General features: G+C 44.7%; 1 protein-coding gene across 6 annotated transcripts in view; it reads left to right on the top strand.

The window, feature by feature from the left end:
• The first annotated feature begins 2,354 nt into the window (after nucleotides 1-2,354).
• Nucleotides 2,355-26,264, top strand: part of BEND3 (BEN domain containing 3) — a 75,323-nt gene continuing 51,413 nt past the window's right edge. For 2 of the 6 annotated variants that reach the window (XM_056566232.1, XM_056566233.1), the window contains exons 1-2: nucleotides 2,358-2,837; nucleotides 24,684-24,749. In XM_056566232.1, coding sequence (XP_056422207.1) covers nucleotides 24,701-24,749 — 49 coding nt within the window. In that variant the 5' untranslated portion in view covers nucleotides 2,358-2,837; nucleotides 24,684-24,700. Of the gene's footprint in view, nucleotides 2,838-3,065; nucleotides 3,095-24,683; nucleotides 24,750-26,264 lie in introns of those variants that run through there. The other 4 variants (XM_056566235.1, XM_056566237.1, XM_056566234.1 and 1 more) reach the window with 4 other exon arrangements.

Here is a 26,264-nt window from a genome sequence, read left to right as displayed (position 1 = left end):
CGCTCCATACACAGAAAAATAAAAAAGTTATAGGGGTCAGAAGATGACAATTTTAAACGTATTAATTTTCCTGCATGTAGTTATGATTTTTTCCAGAAGTACGACAAAATCAAACCTATATAATTAGGGTATCATTTTAATCGTATGGACCTACAGAATAAATATCAGGTGTCATTTTTACCGAAAAATGTACTATGTAGAAACGGAAGCCCCCAAAAGTTACAAAACAGCGTTTTTTTTTTCAATTTTGTCGCACAATGATTTTTTTTTCCGTTTCACAGTAGATTTTTGGGCAAAATGACTGACGTCATTACAAAGTAGAATTGGTGGCGCAAATAATAAGCAATCATATGGATTTTTAGGTGCATAATTGAAAGAGTTATGATTTTTTGAAGGCAAGGAGCAAAAAACGAAAATGCAAAAACGGAAAAAAAAAACCCCGGTCCTTAAGGGGTTAAGATAGGGGATACATTTTTCAATCCCGCAGTTCTCTTTTAAGAGCTCTATGAGGAATTTTGAAAAGATAAAAAGGAGGTCACAGACAACAGTTATATAAATGTAGCAGTCCCGCCCGATGAGTTTAATGAATTCAGCAGAGAATCTTCTGGGGTACATATCTAAGGACCTACTGGACATATTTAAGTAAGTGACCCCTCGCTGGACTCCTGTTCATCCACACTATACCAGTATATTAGGTTTAGTGTGGGTGAACAGGCTGACCGTTCTCCTTTTAACTCCATGCAACCAACATATTTCAAACACCTGTTTTTATTCAATGTATATTGAAGAACCTTGGAGGACAAGTCACAAGAACGCAAGGCTGTTTTAGGGTGCGTTCCCACATGGCGTATACGCAGAGTATTTCACGCTGCGCAAAATTTACGGCAGCAGGGGGAAATACGCTGCGTATTCCTTGCTCACTAAGCACACAGGGCTTTCCGGCGGCAGCCCTATGCGTGTAGTGAGTTTTACACGCTCCGCCTCCAAAACTCTCTGCACACATAGGGTTGCCGCCGGAAAGCCCTATGTGCATAGTGAGCAAGGAATACGCAGCGTATTTCCCGCTGCTGCCGTAAATTTTGCACAGCGTGAAATACGCTGCGTATACACCATGTGGGAACGCACGCTTAGGGTGTATTGACAATACATGCTGAATCTCCGCTCGCGGAATTCCGCGAAAGGAGATTCAGCCTGGCAGCCGCAATTCTTTGAAAGTAGGACCGTGTCACCACTGACGGCTATGCAGTGCTCGCGGAATTCCACTCAAAGAATGAACACGTTCATTCTTTGCATGGAACAATTTCAGCAGCAGAATTGCCCACTGCTGAAATTGCTTAGTGTGAACGGGTCTCACGGAAGACCCATTCACACACTGCAGGAATTACATAGTGTGAACGAACCCTTAAAGGAGAACTCCAGACCATAAAAATTGTCCCCCATCGTGCCGGCAGTAAAAAAAAAAATAAAGATGTACATACCTTCCTCCACTCCCCCGGTAACCGGCTCCGCCGCAATCCACTTCCTGGTTGCCGGTGGTCGGCTGAATCAGCCAACACCAGCCGCAGCGCAGTCCGACTTGGACAGCGATAGGCTGAGCGGCAGTGACGTTTTTGGCCCCTGCCGCAGGTGCCGGTGTAGTGAAGCATTTTGTGTCCTGAAGTGTTCTCACACTGCCGCTCAGCCTATCGCCAGCCGAGTCGGACTGCGCTGCGGCTGGTGATTGGCTGATTCATCCGACCACCAGGAAGTGGATTGCGGCGGAGACCGGGTCCGGTTACCGGAGGAAGGTATGTACATCTTTATTTTTTTTTTACTGCCGGCACTATGGGGGACAAATTTTCCTTTAAGATGAACAGTTTAAAGGAGAATTACGGGATTGAAAAATGTATCCCCTATCCTATGGATAGGGGATAAGTTTCATATCGTGGGGGTCCGACCGCTGGGGCCCCCCGCGATCTCCCGTACAGGGCTGCGGCTCTCTGGTTAGAGAGGGCGTGTTGACCACCGCACGAAGCAGCTGCCGACACGCCCCCTCCATAAACTGCTATGGGAGAGCCAGAAATTGCCGAAGGCAGCGCTTCGGCTCTCTCATAGCAGTAAATGGAGGGTGCGTGTCAGCCGCCGCCTCGTGCGGTGGTCGACACGCGCTCTCTATGCAGAGAGCCGCGGCCCTGTACGGGAGATTGTGGGGGGCCCCAGCGGTCGGACCCCCACGATATGAAACTTATCCCCTATCCTCAGGATAGGGGATAACATTTTCAATCCCGTAGTTCTCCTTTAACAGAATAGCTCTGTATTCTGAACCTACTCTCTCATGCTGGGAGCTGTAGTTTTGAAACATCTGGAGATCCACAGTTTGGACCTCACTGCTCTACTAAATAAAGTGTGTACCAAATACACACAGAGAATGCGCCCACAATATACGTTTCACAGCGTGGCATTGGGCGGGAAGGCAGGACAGGGCTGCGTGTGAGAGGAAAAGTTTTGCCGAAAGTCGTGAGAGGGCTGTACGGTCCCCCAGAGCTGACAGCACAGGAGAGACTGTGTCCTTGAGAAGTGATTCCCCCACCCCCCCTCGTGTCCTGCTCACTGGAGACAGGGCAGGGGGCTGTTCCCACTGCAGCCTCGGTCTCCCTGTGTCCTTCTGCGGAAATGACACACACGGAGTCCCGTCACGTCACGCGAGAGCGCACGGACACGCAGCACACAAAGACACGCCGGGGGGAAGCAGTGGTGAAAGGACCCGAGCAAGAGCCGAGGCAACCCCCGCCACAGCGCGCCTCACAGTCCACACCACACACATTAGCGCATCAAAGGCAAAGTGGTCTCCATGTGAGGTAAGTGGGAGTCACAGCACCACCAAAAACACGGAAGGCGCTCCCCTGCTCCTAGGTGCAGCCAGAACAAGGCAGTCGCGGCGGAACCAGCTTGGCCCAGCCCACATTCACTTACACGGGCGAGGAGCGTCTCTTCCTATGGAGCGCCTGACTCGTATACTGCCGCCGTGACGTCATAGCTCGCCGATGAACCGCCGCTGCAGAACACGAGGGAGTGATCAGCTGACGTCCCCGCTCTCACCGGCTGCTTGCCTCTAGTTACTGCTCGCCACGTCCTTTATAACTTTATATGGTTCTGTCATAAGAATACTTAAAGGGGTACTCCGGTGGAAAAACACTTTTTTTTCTTTTTTAAATCAACTGGTGCCAGAAAGTTAAACATATTTGTAAATTTTTTCTATTAAAAAATCTTAATCCTTCCTGTATTTATTAGCTGCTGAATACTACAGAGGAAATTCTTTTCTCTTTGGAATGCTCTTTGATGACATCACGAACACATTGCTCTCTGCTGACGTTAATATAATAATAAGTATTTATTTATTTATTGTTGTCCTTAGTGGGATTTGAACCCAAGGCCCCAGTACTGCAAGGCAGCAGTGCTAACCACTAAGCCACCATGCTGCCCTTAGCATACATCTGCTATGCACGGTTGCTAAAATGGACAAAGATGTCAGCAGAGAGCACTGTGGTTGTGATGTCATCAGTGTTCCAAAAAGAAAGGAATTTCCTCTGTAGCATTCAGCAGCTAATAAGTACTGGAAGGATTAAGATTTTTTAATAGAAGTAATTTACAAATATGTTTAACTTTCTGGCACCAGTTGATTTAAAAAAGAAAAAAAAAATGTTTTTCCACCGGAGTACCCCTTTAGTCTCTTCTCTTTCTCATATTAGTGAGTATGGGGGAGATTTATCAAAACCTGTGCAGAGGTAGTGGTGCAGTTGCCCATAGCAACCAATTAGTTATAGGTAAATGCATCACTCTTTTTGATATATCTCCTTTTATGCTTTTTACTCTCAAAGAATCCACATTAAAAAGCTGAGGCTGATATCCGTATTGCAGATTAAATTCTGTAAAGATTTGCAGTGAATATAAGTGGGCTTGTGGAAAATGTCCTCTGATTGGATATGGATTTTAGCCAAGTCCTGAACATGTTCACATACACTTATCTGATCACGAGGTTCCAACCAGCGGATAGGGGATACTTTATTAGCCAGATAACTCTGTGGACCAAGCCCATTTTCACATTAAAGGAGATGGCCGGTAAGGACTATTCCATCCTGCTCAGGCTGCAAAAAAAGAGAAAACAAACTTTCACTTACCTTCCTACGTTCCCCCGGAGCTCCGAAGCAGCTGATCAGTCAGCTGGGCTGTCTGCTTCCTACTTCCTTTAGCCCGGGACATCACACAGCGCTACAGCCTATCACCGGCCGAGGAGGGGCATCGCTTTGGCAAGTTATAGGCTTTTTTGCAGCCCGGGCAGGATGGAATAAAAATAATATGTACCAGACATCTCCTTTAACCCCTTAAGGACTCAGCCCATTTGGGTCTTAAGGAATCAAAAAATCATAACTCTTTTATATTTTCATCCACAGACTAGTATGAGGGCTTGTTTTTTGAGCGACCAGTTGTCCGTTGTAATGCCATCTCTCACTTTACCATAAAATGTATGGCGCAAACCAAAAAAATGCTACCGGTATTTGTGTGGGGAAATTAAAAAAGAATAGCAATTTTGCAAATTTTGGAAGGTTTTGTTTTCATGCCGTACAATTTACAGTAAAAATTACATGCATTCTTTATTCTTTGGGTCAATACGATTAAAATGATAACGTACTTTTCTATTACTGTTTCGCTTAAAAATATCTCACATTTTTTAACCAAATTAGTACGTTTAAAATCCCCCTATTTTGAAGACCTATAACTTTTTCATTTTTCCGTATGTGCGGAGGTATGAGGGCTCATTTTTTTGCGCCGTGATCTGTACTTTTTATTGATACCATATTTGCTTATAGAACACTTTTAATACATTTTTTTAATTCATTTTTTTGGGAATAAAATGTTATAAAAAAAAAGCAGCTATTAATAGTTCGGATATTTAAGCACGTGTCGATACCAAATATGTATATACATTATTGTTTTTTTTACACTTTTTGGGGATGAAATAGGGAAAATGGGACAATTTACGTTTTTATTGGGGGAGGGGGTTTTTCACATTTTTTTAAACTTTTTTTTAACTTTTATTTTTACACTTTAATATTCCCCATAGGGGACTATTTATAGCAATCATTCGATTGCTAATACTGTTCAGTGCTATCCATCCGATCATCCATTTTAGTGACCACGATGCTGCAGATGCCGTGATCTGTATTGATCATGGCATCTGAGTGGTTAATAGCGGACATCTGCCCGATCGCGGATGTCCGCCATTACCGACGGGTCCCTGGCTTCTATCAGCAGCCGAGACCTGCCGCGCATAAACTGAGCATCGCTCTGATGCTCGCGGTTATGCATAGAACATAAATGTACATCCTGGTGCGTTAAGTACCAGCTCACCAGGACGTACATTTACGTCAGGCGTCGTTAAGGGGTTAAGGACCAGAGCATTTTTTGCACATCTGACCACTGTCATTTTAAGAATTAATAACTCTGGCATACTTTTACTTATGAATTTGATTCCGAGATTGTTTTTTCGGGACATATTCTACTTTAACATAATGGTAAATTTTCGTTGATGCATCATTTCTTGGTGAAAAATTCAAAAATGTAATTACAAATTTGAAAATTTAAAATTTTTCTAACTTTGAAGCTCTCTGCTTCATCCGTTTTAAAGATCCATTTGATATTCCATTATGAAAACCCTGAAAATCGGCCATTAAACAGCCGTTAGAAAATCCCATTATAGTCTATGGGATTTTTACATTATCCATTTTAATCCGTTATTAAAGGACATCTGCAGCGCTCATACATAAAAAAAAAAAAAAAAATTGTTTACGTCATCTGATAGCTCTTTCAATGATACCTCATTTGTCAAATTTGGCCCAGCCATTCTCTTGTAATTGCCACCTGTAGCAGTAAGCAGCCATGTCATAAAGACTACATTTCCCATGACTCCCTGCGCCAGCTTCCTGTTAGCTGCTGCTCTCCCCCCCCCCCCCCCCCCCCGAGGAAATTATAATAAATTATAATAAAGTGATGCCCACAGCTCCTTCCCTTGTGGTTATCTCCTCCCATCCTCCCCCTCCCCCTCCCAGCTCATCAGTCCTCTCCACCCTCATCACATATACTGATAGGCTGCGGGCCCCTAGTGCTGGGCGGTATACCGGTGAGAACCGGATATCGGTTTTCTTTTTCTCCCACGGTATGGATTTTTGCCCATACCGCTATACCGGTCGGGCCCCTCCCCCACCCTCCGGATGAATTCTAGAGTCCAGCGCGGTGCCCTCACTTGTCCTGGTGTGCATCTGTGGCCTGATAGAAGCTAATCCATTTGCTGTCGTCCCCCCCCCCCCCCCCCCCCCGCTGCGCCTGTCAGCCAGTGTCCCCGCGAGCACGATCAATCCCCACCGCTAGCGGGATCCATGTGCCCACTAGCGGTGTCACAAGAATGCCTCCCGCGATCGCTACCATCACCGCTAGCGCGGTCCCTGTGCCCACTAGCGGTGTCACAAGAATGCCTCCCGCGAGCGCTACCATCACCGCTTGCGGGGTCCCTGTGCCCACTAGCGGTGTCACAAGAATGCCGAGCGCGGCTCTGTTCCCCGTCCCTGTCAGCTCTCAGGTTACGGGAACAGATTTAAAAGCCTCGCGCGCGGCTAACGTAGTACTGCGCAGGACTACTCAAATAGCGTAGGGCTAATGTAGGCAGCGCTAGGAGCCTAGCGTTAGCCCTACGCTATTTGCGTAGTACTGCACATGCGCAGTACTACGTTAGCTGCGCGCGAGGCTTTTAAATCTGTTCCCATACCCTGAGAGCTGACAGGGACGGGGAACAGAGCCGTGCTCGTGCTTGGCATTCTTGTGACTCTGCTAGTGGGCACAGGGACCCCGCTAGGGGTGATGGTAGTGATCGCGCTCGCGGGAGGCATTCTTGTGACACCGCTAGCGGGCACAGGGACCCCGCTAGCGGTGATGGTAGCGATCGCGCTTGCGGGAGGCATTCTTGTGACACCGCTAGTGGGCACAGGGACCCCGCTAGCGGTGATGGTAGCGGTCGCGCTCGCGGGGGGCACATTTGACACCGCCCAGCACTAGTGGCCCGTACTGTGCGCTCAGCCAATCAGGGCTGAGCGCATAATAACATTATGAATATTTATAAGATGGGAGGAGAGGGGCCGGCAGGGGGAGTGAAGCAATCCCCCGGTGCATTATGGGCATTTGTGACGTAGCGTCGACCAAGATGGCGGCTCCATAGAGAATGATAGGTCGACGCTACGCGCGTTAGGGGACCAGGAGATTACTTCCGGTGGCGGCATAGCGGAGAAACGGGACCAGCCAGTTAATGGATCCCATTTAGAAACTTATATAACTTGTGATACTATTACATTTGGGCCCTAATTTGCTAGCGCTGCAGTTGTCCTTTAATAACGGACGTTATTTTGTGACTGAAAATAGTAACGGGAGAAATAGTGCATGCACTATTTCTTCCGTTCATTTTCCCTTCACAAAATAATGTCTGTTATTAATAACGGACTATAACGGATTAAAACAGATAATGTAACATTTAATGGCCGATTTTCAGGGTTTTCATAACGGAACATCAAACGGATCTTTAAAACGGATGAATTTTATAGTGTGAAAGCAGCCTAAGGAAAATAGATGGTTTATGGGGGGGCATGTTGCATTTAGGAAGCCCCCATGGTGCCATAACAGCAAAAAAAACAAATAAAACACATGGCATACTATTTTGGAAACGACACCCCTCATGGCACGTAACAAGGGGTACAGTGAGCCTTAACACCTCACAGGTGTTTGATGACTTTTCGGTAAAGTCGGATGTGTAAATGAATTATTATTATTTTTTTTTTCAAGAGGTAATAGGAGAAAATGCACAGTGGGTACACAGGGGTGTGGAAATTTTTAAAAAAAACTACTTGTCCAAGGGACTAAAACGGAGCAGAATCTACTTGTCCCTCATAACCACTTGTCCTGGTACAAAATAATTTTAACCCAAATAGTTTGTAAATAAGGTGTTTTATTAATAAAAACGTGATTGGCAGACCAGTATGTCACCCCATTAGGTGGATAGGGTCCCTGATAAGTAAGTCTGCCCCATTAATGGAATACTGCAGTGCAAAATAACTTATCCTGACCACTGGGAAACCCCTCCCTCCCCCCCGATCTCTTGTAAGGGGCACAGGCAGGAATGGTGGCTTGTCCGCATGATGCAGCAACTGACACGCCCTCCCCTCCCATGTATCCTATAGATACATGGAGGGGGCATTTCAGCAGCCGTGTCATGCAGGGATGGAACATTACCTTCATGCCGTCTGCTGGGGCCTCATACAAGAGATTGGGGGGGGGGGTTGTCCCAGCGGTCAGACCCCCGCGATCTATCACTTATGGGGAAAAGTTATTTTGCACTACAGTATTCCTTTAAGTAGGTAGTCCCCCTTCAGGTAGGTATGTCCCTTTATCAAGTAGGGATCACGTAGGGCCCCCTGCGCCATTATGTTACCCTCCCCCTCTGATGCCCCTGGGCCATTATATTTCCCCCCTCTGATGCTCCCTGTGTCATTGTATCCCCCCCCCACCCACTGATGCCCTCTGTGTCATTAAATTCCTCTCCCTGATGCCCCCTGTGTCATTATACCCCCCCCTCCCTTCTGATGCCCCTCGTGTCATTATATTTCAGCCCAACCCCCCCTCTCCTCTCCCACATTATTTACCAAACCTCCCCTCCTCTCTGATCCCCTGCTAACTGTCCTCCAGCCCCATGTGTGCTCCGGCAGGCTCAGGGGCTCGGCGTTCACTTTTATTACTGGACCGCATCCTCGGTCCGGACGGAGGGGCACGTGATGGGTGACGTCATCGCACGCGCCTACGCCGGGACACTGTCCTGCGCGGCTCGCTATAGACTGCAGCACACAGCTGCAGTCTATAGGAGTTAAGTTACAGGGCAAAATTGATTGCCCCGTTATATGTGAATTCCTCAGACATTTAGCCCTGCTTGCCTGAAGCAGGGCTAAATGCCTGAAGTATTCACCTGCACAGCGCCCGGAACTGCATATCCCGGGCATCGGGCGATACAATTTCCACATCCCTGAGGCCCCCCAGATAGATATGACCCCAATCAGGTAGGGCTCCCACATATGAAGACAGGCCTCAGATAGATATGACCCCCATTAGGTATGGCTCCAAAGTAGGTATAGAGGCCCCAGATAGCTATGACTCCCATCACTGATGGGGATCATATCTATCTGGGGGCCTGTCTACCTATTGGGGAGCCCTGTCTGATGATCAGGTAGGGTTTCCAAATAGGTTTATACAGGCCCTCAGATAGATATTACCCCTGGTATTTAAACAATAATGCCTCTTAAGAATATAGTTTTGCCCCTGGTGATCAGGCAGGTCCTCATATTAGGCAAGTTTATCTCACTCACTTACTGTACTTAAATCTCCCTGCAGCAGTCTATAACGAGACTTCCTTGCGGGGATGCACGCGATAGGTGACGTCATCACAGGCGCCGCACGGGACGTCAGCGACCAGACGTCCTGAGCTGCGTATGTGATGACGTCACCAATCGTGCGTATCGCCGCAAGGAAGTCTCGTTATAGACTGCTGCAGGGAGATGTAAGTACAGTAACAGTGTGAGCGGACCTGTGTGAATTCTTCCGGCATTTAACCATGCTTGCCCGAAGCAGGGCTAAATGCCTGAAGAAATCACCTGCTCGGCGCCCGGAACTGCTTGTCCCGGGCGTCGGGCGATAGGTATTCCACATCCCTGGGTACAGTGAGCCTTTACACCCCACAGGTGTTTGACAAATTTCCCTCTAACGTTGGATGTGAAATTGAAAAATTTGATTTTTTTCCCCCACTAAAATACGGGGGCCATGTGCATTCACAAAGCCCCCATGGTGCCAGAACAGTGGACCCCCCCCACATGTGACCCCATTTTGAAAACTACACCCCTCACGGAATGTAATAAGGGGAGCAGTGAGCATTTACACCCCACTGGCTTGTTACAGGTCTTTAGAACAGTGGGCTGTGCAAATGAAAAATAAAATTTTTAATTTTTACGGACGACTGTTCAAAAAATCTGTCAGACACCTGTGGGGTGTAAATGCTCACTGCACCCCTTATTATATTCCGTGAGGGGTGTAGTTTCCAAAATGGGGTCACATGTGGGGGGGTCAACTGTTCCTGCACCATGGGGGCTTTGTAAGCGCACATGGCCTTCAATTCCAGACACATTCTCTCTCCAAAAGCCCAATGCCGCTCCTTCTCTTCTTAGCATCGCCCGCAGAGCACTTTACATCCACATATGGGGTATTTATATACTCAGAAGAAATGGGGTTACAAATTTGGGGGGGGGGGGGCTTTTTTCCTATTACCCGTTGTGAAAATGAAAATTTGGGATAACACCAGCATTATAGTGAAAAAATAAAAAAATAATTATTTTCATGTCCAACTTCAAAGAAAAACCTGTGGGGTGTTAAGGCTCACTATACCCCTTGTTATGTTCTGTGAGGGGTGTAGTTTCCAAAAAGGTGTCACATGTGGGTGTTTTTTGTTTTTTTTGTTTTTGCGTTTATGTCAGAACCACTGTAACGATCAGTCACCCCTGTGCAAATCACCTCAAATGTACATAGTGCGCTCTCACTCCTAAGCCTTGTTGTTCGTCCGCAGAGCATTTTACATCCACATATGGGGTATTTCCGTAAATGTTGGTGTAAAAAATAAATTTTTTTACTATAACATGCTAGAGTAGACCCCAACTTTACCTTTTCATTAGGGGTAAATGGAGAAAAAGCCCCACAAAATTTGTTAGGCAATTTCTCCCGAGTACTAATATACCCCATATGTGACCCTAAACTGTTACCTTGAAATACGAAAGGGCTCTGAAGTGAGAGAGCGCCATGCACATTTGAGGCATAAAATAAGGGATTTGTATAGGGACAGACCCGGATGCAAGAATTAGACTTGCCTCTGATAACAAATTTACCCTACGGCAGTGTTTCCCAAACTGAGTGCCTCCAGCTGTTGCAAAACTCCCAGCATGCCTGGACAGTCAATAGCTGTTCGTCAATTCTGGGAGTTGTTTTGCAACAGCTGGAGGCTCCGTTTTCGAAACCGTGTCGTACAAGACATTTTTTATTTTGGAGGGGGGGGGGGGGGAACGTGTAAATGTAGTGTTTTTATTTTGTGTTAGTGTAGTGTTTTAGGGTACTTTCACACGGGCGGGGGTTTACAGCGAGTTTGAGCTGCAGCGGAAAATTTGCTGCATCTCAAACCTGCAGCGAACCTCCAACTGTTGGATAACTACAACTACCAGCATTCCCTTTGGCTGTCTGTGCATGCTGAGAGTTGTAGTTATGCAACAGCTGGAGGCACACTGGTTGCAAAACACTGAGTTAAGTAACAAACTTAGTGTTTTGCGACCAATGTGCCTTCAGCTGTTGCATAACTACAACTCCCAGCATGCACGGACAGCCAAAGGGCATGCTGGGAGTGTTAGTAGTATGCCTCCAGCTGTTGCATAACTACAAGTCCCAGCATGCCCTTCAGCTGTCACTGCATGCTGAGAGTTGTAGTTTTTGCTGGAGGCACACTGGTTCCGAAACACAGAGTTTGTTACTTAACTCAGTGTTTTGCAACCGGTGTGCCTCCAGCTGTTGCAAAACTTCAACTCCCAGCATGTATGGTCTATCAGTGATTGCTGTGAGTTGTAGTTATGCAACAGCTGGAGGCATACTACTAACACTCCCAGCATGCCTTTTGGCTGCCCGTGTATGCTGGAGGTTGTAGTTATGCAACAGCTGGAGGCACACTGGTTGCAAAACACAAAGTTTGTTACTTAACTCAGTGTTTCTCAACCAGTGTGCCTCCAGCTGTTGCAAAACTACAACTCCCAGCATGCCCAGACAGCCGAAGGACATGTTGGGAGTTGTAGTTGTGCAACAACTGGAGGAGAACAGTTTGGAGACCATTGTGTATTAGTGTCTAAACTGTAGCCCTCCAGGTGTTGCAAAACTCATGCTGGGAGTTGTAGTTCTGCAACATCTGAAGGGCCAGATGTTACAGAAATAGAACTCCCAGCATGCCGGGACTGTCTTGGCATGCTGGGAGTTGTATTTTTGCAACATCTGGAGGGCCACAGTTTGGAGACCACTGTGCAGTGGTGTCCAAATTGTAGCTCTTCCAGATGTTGCAAAACTACAACTCCCAGCATGTCCAGACAGCCTTTGGCTATCTGGGCATGCTGTTAGTTGTAGTTTGGCAACTCCTAGAAGGCAGCAGTCATTTACCACTGATCTTCACTGCTGCCTCCACCGCCGCCTCCTTACTGCCGCCGGTCCCACCGCAATCGCTGGTCCCTCGCCCTTTCCGCACCCGCCACTATCAGGAGATAGGAAGAAGTGGCAGGGGTGATTTTGGATGATCGGGGCTGTCTGACAGCTCCAATCATCCCTATTTTCCGGGCTATCGGGTCATCAGAGACCCGATCAGCCCGGAATCGTCGCAAATCGCTGATCTGTCTTAGGACTCCCCCCAGGGGTTTGCACGGGGTGCCTGCTGAATGATTCCAGCAGGCATCCCGGTCTGACCCCTGCTCGGCGTGTGGGGTACGCCCTTGGTCCCCAACAGGTTAAAGTAGACCTGGCCAAATGTTTTTTTAGGGTATAAAGTAAGGGCATGGCTGTATAAGGCTTTTGACCCTAAATCCGTACATACCTCTCATTAGTTAACTGAACCTTCTTGCACCGAGATACAAGAGTTTAAAGCAGTACTGTCATTTAAAACAACTTTGATATGTGGTCATCCTATGACCTGCTGTGAATGCAAGATACAGCTGCGTGAAGTGTGCATCAGCTCCCGTCTCACTTACCGAACAGCAGATCTGACCTTTTCTCTGCACTAAAGGTCAGATTTGATTCACAACAGAGGAGTTAAGCACGCACTGCCATACAGTTCACCTGTCTAAAACTCATGATCGCAACAGAATTGTAGAGGAGGTGACCAACACATGGAAGGGTGACAGACTGGTAAAGGGGTTGAACTGTACAGAGATAACTCTGATATCTCAGCACTGGAGTTGTCAAATAACTAATGAGAGGTATGTATAGATTCAGATTCAAAGGCCCTTTGTAACTATGCTGTACTTTGTACCCTAAAAACATATTGACAGGTCCACTTTAGGTTATGGCAAGTAGCGTAAATGCTACAGATTTTTTGCAGTGAAAAAGCTGAAGCATTTTCACACTAAAATTCTCAGCAGAAAAGCTGCACCAATAATCAATGGAGGGAATTAAAGGGGTTATCCAGGAAAAAACTTTTTTTTATATATCAACTGGCTCCAGAAAGTTAAACAGATTTGCAAATTACTTCTATTAAAAAATCTTAATCCTTTCAGTACTTATGAGCTTCTGAAGTTAAAGGGGTATTCCAGGCAAAAACTTTTCTTTATATATCAACTGGCTCCGGAAAGTTAAATAGATTTGTAAATTACTTCTATTAAAAAAACGTAATTCTTCCAATAGTTATTAGCTTCTGAAGTTGAGTTGTTGTTTTTTTTTTTTTTTTTTTTTAAGTAAAAGTTTATTGAAAGTTTTCCAAAATATAAACAAGCACATAGAGATGCACGTGCATGAGCATATACATGAATGGAAGTAAAGGAGAACATGTGCATAAATATCGACTAGAATAATCAACTAGAATAATCACGGTCAGTGGTGCTCCGATTCAAGGATAACAAGAGACTGCTCCGGGGAAGTCTCAGTAGTATGGTTATGTCGAAGCATACATAAAGGTGGAAGGAAGGGAGGACAGACAAGAAAAAAGAAAGAAGGAGGGTAGAAGGGAAGAGGAGAGGGGGGTACAAGAAAGAAAAGGCTTACCTCATAACAGGGTGCACGGACTAGATTCCCTAGCATGGCGTGTCAACACCAGGCAGCAATCGTGCTATGGGAAAGATGAGCGTGAACACCCCCCTAACGGCCATCAACTCAGGGAGGCTGAGGGTTCTAAAGAGTTGTTTTCTGTCTAACTGCTCTCTGATGACTCACGTCCCGGGAGCTGTGCAGTTCCTATGGGGATATTCTCCCATCATGCACAGCTCCCGGGACGTGACATCATCATTGAGCAATTAGACAGAAAACTTCAGAAGCTAATAACTATTGGAAGGATTAAGATTTTTTAATAGAAGTAATTTACAAATCTGTTTAACTTTCCGGAGCCAGTTGAGATATATATATATATATATATATATATATATATATATATATATATATATATAGGTTTTGCCTGGCATACCCCTTAAAGGTTGTTCTTTTCTGTCTAAGTGCTCTCTGATGACACGTGTCTCGGGAAATGCCCAGTTTAGTAGCAAACATCTTCTAAACTGGGCGTTTCCCGAGACACGTGTCATCAGAGAGCACTTAGACAGAAAAGAACAACCTTAACTTCAGAAGCTCGTAAGTACTGAAAGGATTAAGATTTTTTAATAGAAGTAATTTACAAATCTGTTTAACTTTCTGGAGCAAGTTGATAGATATAAAAAAAAAAAAGTTTTTTTCCTGGAATACCCCTTTAACTTAGAGCGATAGTTCACACATTGGTCTTAAATGAGCACTCTCATTAAAGGGGTATCCAGGGATCTAAGCTTTTATCACCTACACAATGTCTGATCGCTGGAGGCCCGCCCTGCAGCACCCGCATTGTATGCAGGTCTGCGTCTCCAGCGTTGGAAACTTCTGGGTTTCCGAGACTGGAGACGTGACGTAACGTCAGGCCCCCCATGATGTCACGCCACGCCCCCTGCATTGATGTCTTTGGGAGGGGGCTTAACGGCCGTTACGCTCCCTCCCATAGACATGAATGGAGCGGGCATGGCGTGACGTCACTGAGGACGTGAGCGTGCAGCCTTAGCCAATCAAAAATCATTTAACTCGCTGAAACTCTTTTATTATAAAATGAAAAAAAACTAAACACAAAAACAAGTCAAATTAGCAAAACTGAACATAAATACAGACTTTCTGTCTCAAAATAACAACTAAAATTTTTCTAACAAGCCAGCCCAGATAGTCAAACAAACAATGAACTACCTATAACCTACCTATAACATCCAAAACCACACACACAACACACATTCCTTATAAGAACATAAATAAAGCTTTTCTCGCCATAACAAAAAAAAATGTAAATAACAAAAGAAAAATATGGCACAAATGCCGTAACAGAAAATTATCCAACTTGGAAAAAAAAAGAAAAAACTAAACAAAAAAAAAAAAAAAAATTATATATACACACACACACACATATATAAACACATACATTCCATTTTCTTCCCCTTTTTTTCCTCCCTTTTTTTATTATAAATAACAAAAGAAATATATGGCAAACTTAACTAAAAATGACTCCCTCCAACTTGGTAAACCGTAGAACAACAGAAAACTGGTCCGACTGCCTATTCTCACATTGTATAAAATAATAATAATAAACAACAACAAAAAAACCGACCTATATATAACAATATAACAAAAATGACAACCTGCACTAAACTATCCCATCACCCACCACACCCTCTGGACATGGGTCAAACTCCATAGATCACAGTTTGTCCAAATTTTTGTCCATAACTGACCCATGCCAGACCACCACCACCCTCCAAAACCCCACCCAACCTAAAATACACCCCTACCCACCTAATTATAAACATAATAAAATATACAGAACAATATGTACATACTCTACAACAAACAATATAAACAATACAGTACACCAAAATCTCCACAAGACCCAAGTTTGGTTGCCTGCAAGCTCTTTACAATGTATCCACAGAAAACAAAACAAAAGGCTAAGGTGACATGCATAGCCCCCCCCCCCCCCACCAGGAAGATGGATGGCAATCCTGATAAAATTAAATTTAAATTCCTTTCCCTATCAACCTCTGACCCTGTCGCTATCCCTTCATGAAACTGACCCTATACTCACCCTAACATATATACACTATCCCTGGCCAAAATTAAGGTACTTTACCTTAACCCCTTAAGGACCAGGCCATTTTACACCTCAGGACCAGAGCGTTTTTTGCACATCTGACCACTGTCACTTTAAACATTAATAACTCTGGAATGCTTTTAGTTATCATTCTGATTCCGAGATTGTTTTTTCGTGACATATTCTACTTTAACATAGCGGTAAAATTTTGTGGTAACTTGCATCCTTTCTTGGTGAAAAATCCCAAAATTTGATGAAAAATTTGAAAAATTAGCATTTTTCTAACTTTGAAGCTTTCTGCTTGTAAGGAAAATGGATATTCCAAATAAAAAAAATTTTGATTCACATATACAATATGTCTACTTTATGTTTGCATCATAAAAGTGACGAGTTTTTACTTTTGGAAGACACCAGAGGGCTTCAAAGTTCAGCAGCAATTTTCCAATTTTTCACAAAATTTTCAAACTCACTATTTTTCAGGGACCAGTTCAGGTTTGAAGTGGATTTGAAGGGTCTTCATATTAGAAATACCCCACAAATGACCCCATTATAAAAACTGCACCCCCCAAAGTATTCAAAATGACATTCAGTCAGCGTTTTAACCCTTTAGGTGTTTCACAGGAATAGCAACAAAGTGAAGAAGAAAATTCACAATCTTCATTTTTTACACTCGCATGTTCTTGTAGACCCAATTTTTTTATTTTTACAAGGGGTAAAAGGAGAAAATGTATACTTGTATTTGTAGCCCAATTTCTCTCGAGTAAGCACATACCTCATATGTCTATGTAAATTGTTCGGCGGGCGCAGTAGAGGGCTCAGAAGTGAAGGAGAGACAAGGGGATTTTGGAGAGTACGTTTTTCTGAAATGGTTTTTGGGGGGCATGTTGCATTTAGGAAGCCCCTATGGTGCCAGAACAGCAAAAAACCCTCACATGGCATACCATTTTGGAAACTAGACCCCTTGAGGAACGTAACAAGAAATTAAGTGAGCCTTAATACCCCACAGGTGTTTCACGACTTTTGCATATGTAAAAAAAAAATTTTTTTTTTCACTAAAATGTGTGTTTCCCCCCAAATTTCACATTTTTGCAAGGGTTAATAGCAGAAAAGACCCCCAAAATTTGTAACCCCATCTCTTCTGAGTATGGAAATACCCCATGTGTGGACGTCAAGTGCTCTGCTGGCGCACTACAATGCTCAGAAGAGAAGGAGCGCCATTGAGCTTTTGGGAAAAAAAATTGTTTGGAATGGAAGTCAGGGGCCATCTGCGTTTACAAAGCCCCCCGTGGTGCCAGAACAGTGGAACCCCCCACATGTGACCCTATTTTGGAAACTACACCCCTCACAGAATTTAATAAGGGGTGCAGTGAGTATTTACACCCCACTGGTGTTTGACAGATCTTTGGAACAGTGGGCTGTGCAAATGAAAAATAAAATTTTTCATTTTCACGGACCACTGTTCCAAAAATCTGTCAAACACCTGTGGGGCGTAAATGCTCACTGTACCCCTTATTACATTCCGTGAGGGGTGTAGTTTCCAAAATGGGGTCACATGTGGGTATTTTTTGGGGGGGGTTTATGTCAGAACCGCTGTAAAATCAGCCACCCCTGTGCAAATCACCAATTTAGACCTCAAATGTACATGGTGCGCTCTCACTCCTGAGCCTTGTAATGCGCCCGCAGAGCATTTTACACCCACATATGGGGTATGTCCGTACTCAGGAGAAATTGCGTTACAAATTTTGGGTGTCTTTTTTTTCCTTTTAACGCTTGTGAAAATAAAAAGTAAAGGGCAACACCAGCATGTTAGTGTAATTTTTTTTTTTTTTTTTACACTAACAAGCTGGTGTAGCCCCAACTTTTCCTTTTCCTAAGGGGTAAAAGGAGAAAAAGCCCCCCAAAATTAGTAGTGCAATTTCTCCCGAGTACAGAGATACCCCATATGTGGCCCTAAACTGTTGCCTTGAAATACGACAGGGCTCCAAAGTGAGAGAGCGCCATGCGCATTTGAGGACTAAATTAGGGATTGCACAGGGGTGGACATAGGGGTATTATACGCCAGTGATTCCCAAACAGGGTGCCTCCAGCTGTTGCTAAATTCCCAGCATGCCTGGACAGTCAGTGGCTGTCCGGAAATGCTGGGAGTTGTTGTTTTGCAACAGCTGGAGGCTCCGTTTTGGAAACACTGCCGTACAATAAATTTTTCATTTTTATTGGGGGGACAGTGTAAGGGGGTGTATATGTAGTGTTTTACTCTTTATTAGGTGTTAGTGTAGTGTAGTGTTTTTAGGGTACATTCACACTGGCGGGTTACGGTGAGTTTCTCGCTAGAAGTTTGAGATACGGCGAAAAATTTGCCGCAGCCCAAACTTGGAGCAGGAAACTTACTGTAAGCCTGCCCGTGTGAATGTACCCTGTACATTCACATGGGGGGGGGGGGGGCAAACCTCCAGCTGTTCCAAAACTACAACTCCCAGCATGTACTGACAGACCGTGCATGCTGGGAGTTGTACTTTTGCAACAGCTGGAGGCACACTGGTTGGAAAACCTTCAGTTAGGTTCTGTTACCTAACTCAGTATTTTCTAACCAGTGTGCCTCCAGCTGTTGCAAAACTACAACTCCCAGCATGTACTGATCGCCGAAGGGCATGCTGGGAGATGTAGTTATGCAATAGCTGGAGGTACGCAACTACAACTCCCAGCATGCCGAGACAGCTGATTGCTGTTTGGACATGCTGGGATTTGCAGTTTTGCATCTGTTGGGCTACAGTTTTAGAGACCACTGCTAAGTGATCTCCAAACTGTGGACCTCCAGCTGTTGCAAAACTACAATTCCCAGCATGCCCTGACAGCAAACAGTTGTTTGAGCATGCTAGGAGTTGTAGTTTTGCAAGATCTGGAGGGCTACAGTTTAGGGACCACTATATAGTGGTCTCAAACTGTAGCCCTCCAGCTGTTGCAAAACTACATATTCCAGCATGCCCAAACAGCAGTCTGGGCATGCTGGGAGTTGTAGTTTTGCAACATCTGGAGGGCTACAGTTAGAGACCACTGTATAATGGTCTCAAACTGTACCCTCCAGATGTTGCTAGGCAACTCACCGGCTTCCGTCGGATCCAGCCGCACGTCATCGCCGCCCGCCGATCTCCGTCGCCTGCAGCCTCCGACGCCCGCCCGGATCGGTAAGTGGATCTTCGGCGCCGGTCCCCGTCGTTTCCCCGTCCTGCCCCGCCTATTGTGGGAGGGCAGGACGGGGAAAACGAAAGTAAACCCCCCCGCCCCCGATCTGCTATTGGTGGTCGCGTCTAGACCACCAATAGCAGGGATAGGAGGGGTGGCACCCGTGCCACCTCACTCCTATCGCTTCAGGGGGATCGTGGGTGTCTTAGACACCCGCGATCCCCCTTACATTGCGGGTCACCGGGTCACTATAGACCCGTAATGACCCGGAATCGCGCAAATCGCAAGTGTGAATTCACTTGCGATTTGCCGCGATCGCCGACATGGGGGGGTCTGATGACCCCCCTGGTCATTTGCACGGGATGCCTGCTGAATGATTTCAGCAGCCATCCCGCTCCGATCCCCGCCCGGCGCACGGCGGGGACTAAAACTGCCCATGACGTAAATGTACGTCCCTGGTCCTTAAGACCCAGGGTGTCGGGACGTACCGTTACGTCATGGGTCCTGTAGGGGTTAAGGGCCTAGTACCTACGGCACATCAAAAGAAAAACCTCTCCACAGGAGAGAAGCCCTACTGGTACCATGACTGCCATACTCCAAGGACCTGATCTTCCTGAGGTCACCGGTGGGATAATCATCCTGGTCGAATGTGATGCCTAAGACTTTTGCTGATTCCTGGGGACCTGGAAGGGTCTTCGGGAGATCAAACGTGGGATCCCCCCCTCCCAGCCAGAAACTCTCACACTTATCCCGGTTGATCTTAGACCCGGATGCCTCCGAGTAGCGGTCCACCTCCGACATCACCACATCGACCTCCTCTCTCTCTCTCTCTCTCTCTCACGAAAATAGTGCCATCGTCAACGTACGCCACCACTCTCTGGGTGACACCTGGCTCCGCCAGACTCATCCCGACTCCCGCCAACGGTCCGCGACTCACCCTACTAAGGAATGGATCGATCTACAGTGAAATAAAAAAAATTACAATATTTGTATGCAAAAATTGAAAATATATATATTGTTTTCTATGCATGGCCTTTTTTTTTTGTAAAAATGACACATTGTTTATTTACTAACATGATTTCGACTCTTTTTTTTTTTTTCGGGTTTTGCACCTTGTGTCGCTCGTTCCATGCAACACAATTTGCGACCAAAAAACCCCAAACCCTCCATTTTACAAGAAAAACCAGAAAAGGGGGCGTGACCATGGGGGAAGTGGGCGTGACCCCGACAAAAGGTGCGTCTCCTCGACAGTTTTGAAAAATCACAACATATTTACTAAGGTTTCCACAGAAAATGTGGTGGATTTGAGCTGGGAAAAACCCGACAGATCAGAACAGTTGTAAAAAAAATTAAAAATAAATGTAGGGAAACCTTAGTAAATACCTTGGGAAAATACCTGTCGGAAATCAAAACCCACGAAAAAAAACTACACTCCACTATTAGTAAATAAACCCCATTATCTTTATTCTGTAGGTCCATACGATTACAAAGATACCCAATTTATATAGGTTTTGCTTTAATTTACTACTTATCCCCTTAAGGACCGGGGGTTTTCCGTTTTTGCACTTTCGTTTTTTCCTCCTTGCCTTTAAAAAATCATAGCTTTTTCAATTTTGCACCTAAAAATCCATATGATGGCTTATTTTTTGCGCCACCAATTCTACCTTGTAATGACGTCAGTCATTTTGCCCAAAAATCTACGGTGAAACGGGAAAAAAAATCATTGTGAGACAAAATTGAAAAAAAACCTAGTTTTGTAACTTTTGGGGGCTTCCGTTTCTACGTAGTACATTTTTCGGTAAAAATGACACCATATCTTTACTCTGTAGGTTCATTCGATTAAAATGATACCCTACTTATATAGATTTGATTTTGTTGTACTTCTGGAAAAAATCATAACTTCATGCAGGAAAATGTATACGTTTAAAATTGTCATCTTCTGACCCCTATAACTTTTTTATTTTTCCGCGTATGGGGCGGTATGAGGGCTCATTTTTTGTGCCGTCATCTGAAGCTTTTGCATTGATAGGACTTATTGATCGCTTTTTATTCATTTTTTCATGATAAAAAAAGTGACCAAAAATGCACTATTTTGGACTTTTGAATTTTTTTGCGTGTACGCCATTGCCCGTGTGGTTTAATTAACGATATATTTTTATAATTCGGACATTTCTGCACGCGGCGATAACATATATGTTTATTTTTATTTACACTGTGTTTTTTTTTTATGGGAAAAGGGGGGTGATTCAAACTTTTAATAGGGGAGGGGTTAAATGATCTTTATTCACTTTTTTTTTTTTTTGCAGTGTTATAGCTCCCATAGGGACCTATAACACTGCACACACTGATCTTTTACATTGATCACTGGTTTCTCATAGGAAACCAGTGATCGATGATTCTGCCGCGTGACTGCTCATGCCTGGATCTCAGGCACTGAGCAGTCATTCGGCGATCGGACAGCGAGGAGGCAGGTAGGGACCCTCCAGCTGTCCTGTAAGCTGTTCAGGATAGCAGTCGGCTATCCCGAACAGCCCACTGAGCTAACCGGCACTTTTTACTTTCACTTTTAGCCGTGTGGCTCAGCTTTGAGCGCGCGGCTAAAGGGTTAATAGCGTGCGGCGCCGCGATCAGTGCCCAGCGCTATTAGCGGTGGGCCCGCCGTGATATGATGCGGGGTCACCGTGGGACCCCACGTTATATCACGGGAGCGGGACCAAGGACGTACTCATACGTCCTTGGTCCTTAAGAGGTTAAAGGGGTATTCCGGTGGAAAACTTTTTTTTTTTTAATCAACTGGTGTCGGAAAGTTAAACAGATTTGTACATTTCTTCTATTAAAAAAATCTTAATCCTTCCAGTACTTATTAGCTGCTGAATACTACAGAGGAAATTATTTTCTTTTTAGAACACAGTGGTCTCTGCTGACATCACGAGCACAGTGCTCTCTGCTGACATCTCTGTCCATTTAGGAACTGTCCAGAGCAGCATATGTTTGCTATGTGGATTTTCTCCTACTCTGGACAGTTCTCAAAATGGACAGAGATGTCAGCAGAGATCACTGTGGTCGTGATTCAGCAGAGAGCTCTGTGTTCCAAAAATAAAAGAATTTCCTCTGTAGTATTCAGCAGCTAATAAGTACTGGAAGGATTAAGATAGATTTTTAATAGAAGTAATTACAAATATGTTTAACTTTCTGGCACCAGTGGATTTAAAAAAAAGTTTTCCACCGGAGTACCCCCTTGTACCTCCTAGCGATATGTCAAAAGTTTCGATCGACGGGGGTCTGAGTGTTTTAGGCTTTTGCTGATCAGGAGAATGAGCATGGAGAAGTTTGCACTCAGCACATTCTCTCCCAGCTTCGTGTAACGTGATCGAGACAAACTTGCCATGTAAATCTATAAGAGTGTCTTGATCGTGTGACACAGGCCGGGGGGGGGGGGCAAGGAGAGGAGCATGCGGCAGCCCAAACATCTCCCTGCTCATTCTCCTGATTGGCGGAGGTCTGAACACTCAGACCCCTCTGATCAAAGGTTTTGACTTGCCACTAGGGGACATGTTAAAAGTTTTTCATTATGACGGGTACAGTGACCCCTCGACCTACAATGGCCCCGACATACGATAATTTCAACATGCAATGGCCTCTCAGAGGCCATCGCATGTGGAAGGCAGCATCAACATACGATGCTTTTGTATGTCGGGGCCATCGCAAAAACTGCTATCCGGCAGCGCAGACTGCTTCAGCTGCTGCCGGATAGCCGTTTACGGTGCCATTGTGCTGCGGTGATGATCACGGTGCTCCGGAGCGTCCTCTTTGGGATCCCCTGCATCGCCGGTGCTCTCCTTCGTCGTCATCACGTCGCCGCGCACGCCATCCCTTCATCCAATAGGAGCGGCGTGCGTAGTGACGTGATGGCGGCAACGGAGAGCGAGGATCCCGGGGAAGCAGAGACTTCCGGAGCGTCAGGGACACCCCGGGGATGCGGCGACATCGATGGAGGGCGACATCCAGGGCACTGGTGACTGTCCAGAGCGGCGGGGACAGGTGAGTATAACTTCCTATTCTTTCCATTGCACTGATCTCTCAACATACGATGGTTTCAACAAACGATGGTTCGATTGGAACGGATTACCATCGTATGTTGAGGGACCACTGTACTCTTTAAAAATAATCTTAAACTTTTATATTCCCATATATGGGGATATATGCTGATTAGTTATCAATCACTGATTTCACAGCAATCGGCAGTCTGTATACAAGGTAAGCACTAGCTACACAGCGCAGAACAGTCGCTGATGAAGCGGACTGCAAAGCCCTGTTTAAACAAATAGTGTAAAGAAAAAAAAAAAAAAAAACTCTTTCACAGCACCTCTCTCGGCGATGTCCCGAGATGGCTACCATTAGATATCAGCAGCCATCTCAAACCCAATCACCACATGGTTAGCAGTGGTGATTGATAGAGGATGAGAAGTACATGTATGTCCTGGTGCCCTAAGTCCTCTAAGGGATATATATTATGTTATATATTTTTAACCTTTTTATACACATAATACAGTGCAGTACACATCTGTATTCCATTGTATTATGCTTATGACTGTCAGAGTTACACGGACAGGCATAGCACAGCAGATCTGCCTCAGGCAGAGTCTGATCGGCTTCTTTAGCCATGACAATGTAGGTAATTGGCAGGCCTCCAGTTGTCATGGCTACCATTGGCACCCTGCGATCTCTTTGCAGGGAGCCGATAAGAAGCAGAGTCTCCCCTTGTCATCCTATAGATACTGCGGTCATGCTGACTTCAGCATTTATAGCACCCGCTCTACTGGACTAGGATGGGGTAGGTAGAGTGGGTGATGTGAGTTCATATTCCCTGCCGGGCGCCATGTTTGATTGATTAGTCCCAATCAATCACAGCTTCCAGCTGAGAATATGAACTCATGGGAGGTGGCAAGGGTTCCTGCAGCCAATGTCTGTGACTATCAGCTGTGTATAGCAGCTAAAGTCCCCTTTCTGTCACAGTGGCCGGCATTTATCATTGTAGGTGTAAGTGAAGCATTTTTCTACACTTTATTTTTTTTTTTTGTGCTGGTAATGTGTAGGAGCACCAGATTCATTAAATGGTCACAGAGAATGTGATAATTTGATACATTTTGTGCAGGTCACATTTTCTGAAAATTCTCTCTTCGCATACACCAAAAAGCTAAGCTAAGTCTGGTCTGGTGTAGTTTTAGAGACTTTTCAGTGGCTTTGTGCCTTTTTTGCACAGTTCACAAAACCCTTCTATATCATGTGTATTGCCAAAATCAGTGGATTGCAACTCAAAATCAGCAGAAATGTATAAACCAAAAGGCGCAAATAAACCCTGCTTGTGCCTTTTTTGCGCCTTTTGTAGACACAAAAAAACTATCTAAAGACAATGACATGGCCAGTGTGATTGTTTAGCTTAAAATGGAAGATGAAAGGTTCACTAGGATTACTTTTGTAGTAATAACTTTTTTTTGATCTTCTTATATAGGAAAAGTAAAAAGGAAAATGAATTCAGTTCAATTCCGAGATGACGACGATGATGATGATACTGAAGGTAAGTCTCCCTTTTCCTAAAAATAAAAGCAGAGCAATGATTGTTTGCTGTGAACAGCAAAGACATTTTTTCATTTAGATAGTTTTCATATATCTCTGTTAGTGTGTATTAGATACAGCAGAAAAAAACCCAGCCAGAAGTATGTGTTTTTTTTATGTATGCTTCATAGAAACATAGAATGTGTTGGCAGATAAGAACCATTTGGCCTATCTAGTCTGCCCAATATTCTGAATCTTATCAATAGTCCCTGGCCCTATCTTATATGAAGGATAGACTTATGCTTATCCCATACATGTTTAAACTCCTTCACTGTATTTGCAGCGACCACTTCTGCAGGTAGGATATTCCATGCATCCACTACTCTCTCAGTAAAGTAATACTTCCTGGCCTATAGTTGCTTGATTCCTCCCTACTACCTTTCTTGTGAATGGGCATGACATTTGCTAATTTCCAATCTTCCGGGACGACTCCTGTTACCAGTGATTGGTTAAATAAATCTGTTAACGGTTTTGCTAGCTTACATCTAAGCTCTCACATCTAATACTTTTTGGTGTATCCCATCAGGCCCCTGTGACTTATTTGTCTTCACTTTAGACAGCAAGTCTGACAAGTCTAATGCAATTTTCTGTTGCCTTCAATAATGCGTCTTTTAAGTAGTCCCATTTCTCCTGGACTCCATGTAATCCATTCCAGTCTGATAGGGACTCATTTATGACTAATCTAATTTTTGATAAGTCTGTTTTTCTAAAATCTAAAATTTTTGTTTTTGTGTGGTGTGACTCCTTCACTGTTCTTATATTAAACCACACTGACTGGTGATCACTAGATCTCAAGCTTTCGCCTAAAATAACATCAGATACCAAATCCCCATTTGTGCACACCAAATCCAAAATGGCCTCCCTCCGGGTTGGCTCCTCAACCACTTGTTGTAGAGATAATCCCATTAGGGAATTTAGAATATCTGTACTCCTGGCAGAACAAGCTATTTTGGTTTTCCAGTTTATATCCGGAAGATTGAAGTCTCCCATAATGATAACTTCTCCTTTCATTGTCATTTTAGCTATTTCTTCAACTAGTAGATCATCTAATTCGACACGCGTTACTGTCTGATTACCAAACTGCAACGTAACCCAAACTGACCAATCACAGAAAAATAGACTTATTTAAAATATAACTTTTAATACGAGCCCATAAAACGAGGGGTACCACTAAACATAAATGATAGAAAAAAACAACAAAGTAGATCAATCCAATATGGTGAAAAGATGTAAAGGCTCAGACCCTTGGCGTCTCCCTGTATGGAGATCCCATCTCGAGGGCCGCCACTTGAGATGGGATCTCCATACAGGGGGACGCCGAGGGTCTGAGCCTTTACATCTACTCCATCTCATCTCTCTCCTGATGATCGATGATGGGAGAAACGCGTTTAGAGAGTTGCTGTTGATATCATTGGGACAGCTATCTAAGTATGCACCTTATGTATAATTAATACTTAGAGAGTTGTCGCTGACATCA

This window comes from Hyla sarda, chromosome 3, assembly GCF_029499605.1.
Source record: "Hyla sarda isolate aHylSar1 chromosome 3, aHylSar1.hap1, whole genome shotgun sequence".
Lineage (NCBI taxonomy): Eukaryota > Metazoa > Chordata > Amphibia > Anura > Hylidae > Hyla > Hyla sarda.
The sequence above is the reverse complement of the archived record's forward strand: the minus strand, read 5'-3'. Positions and strand labels throughout refer to the sequence as shown.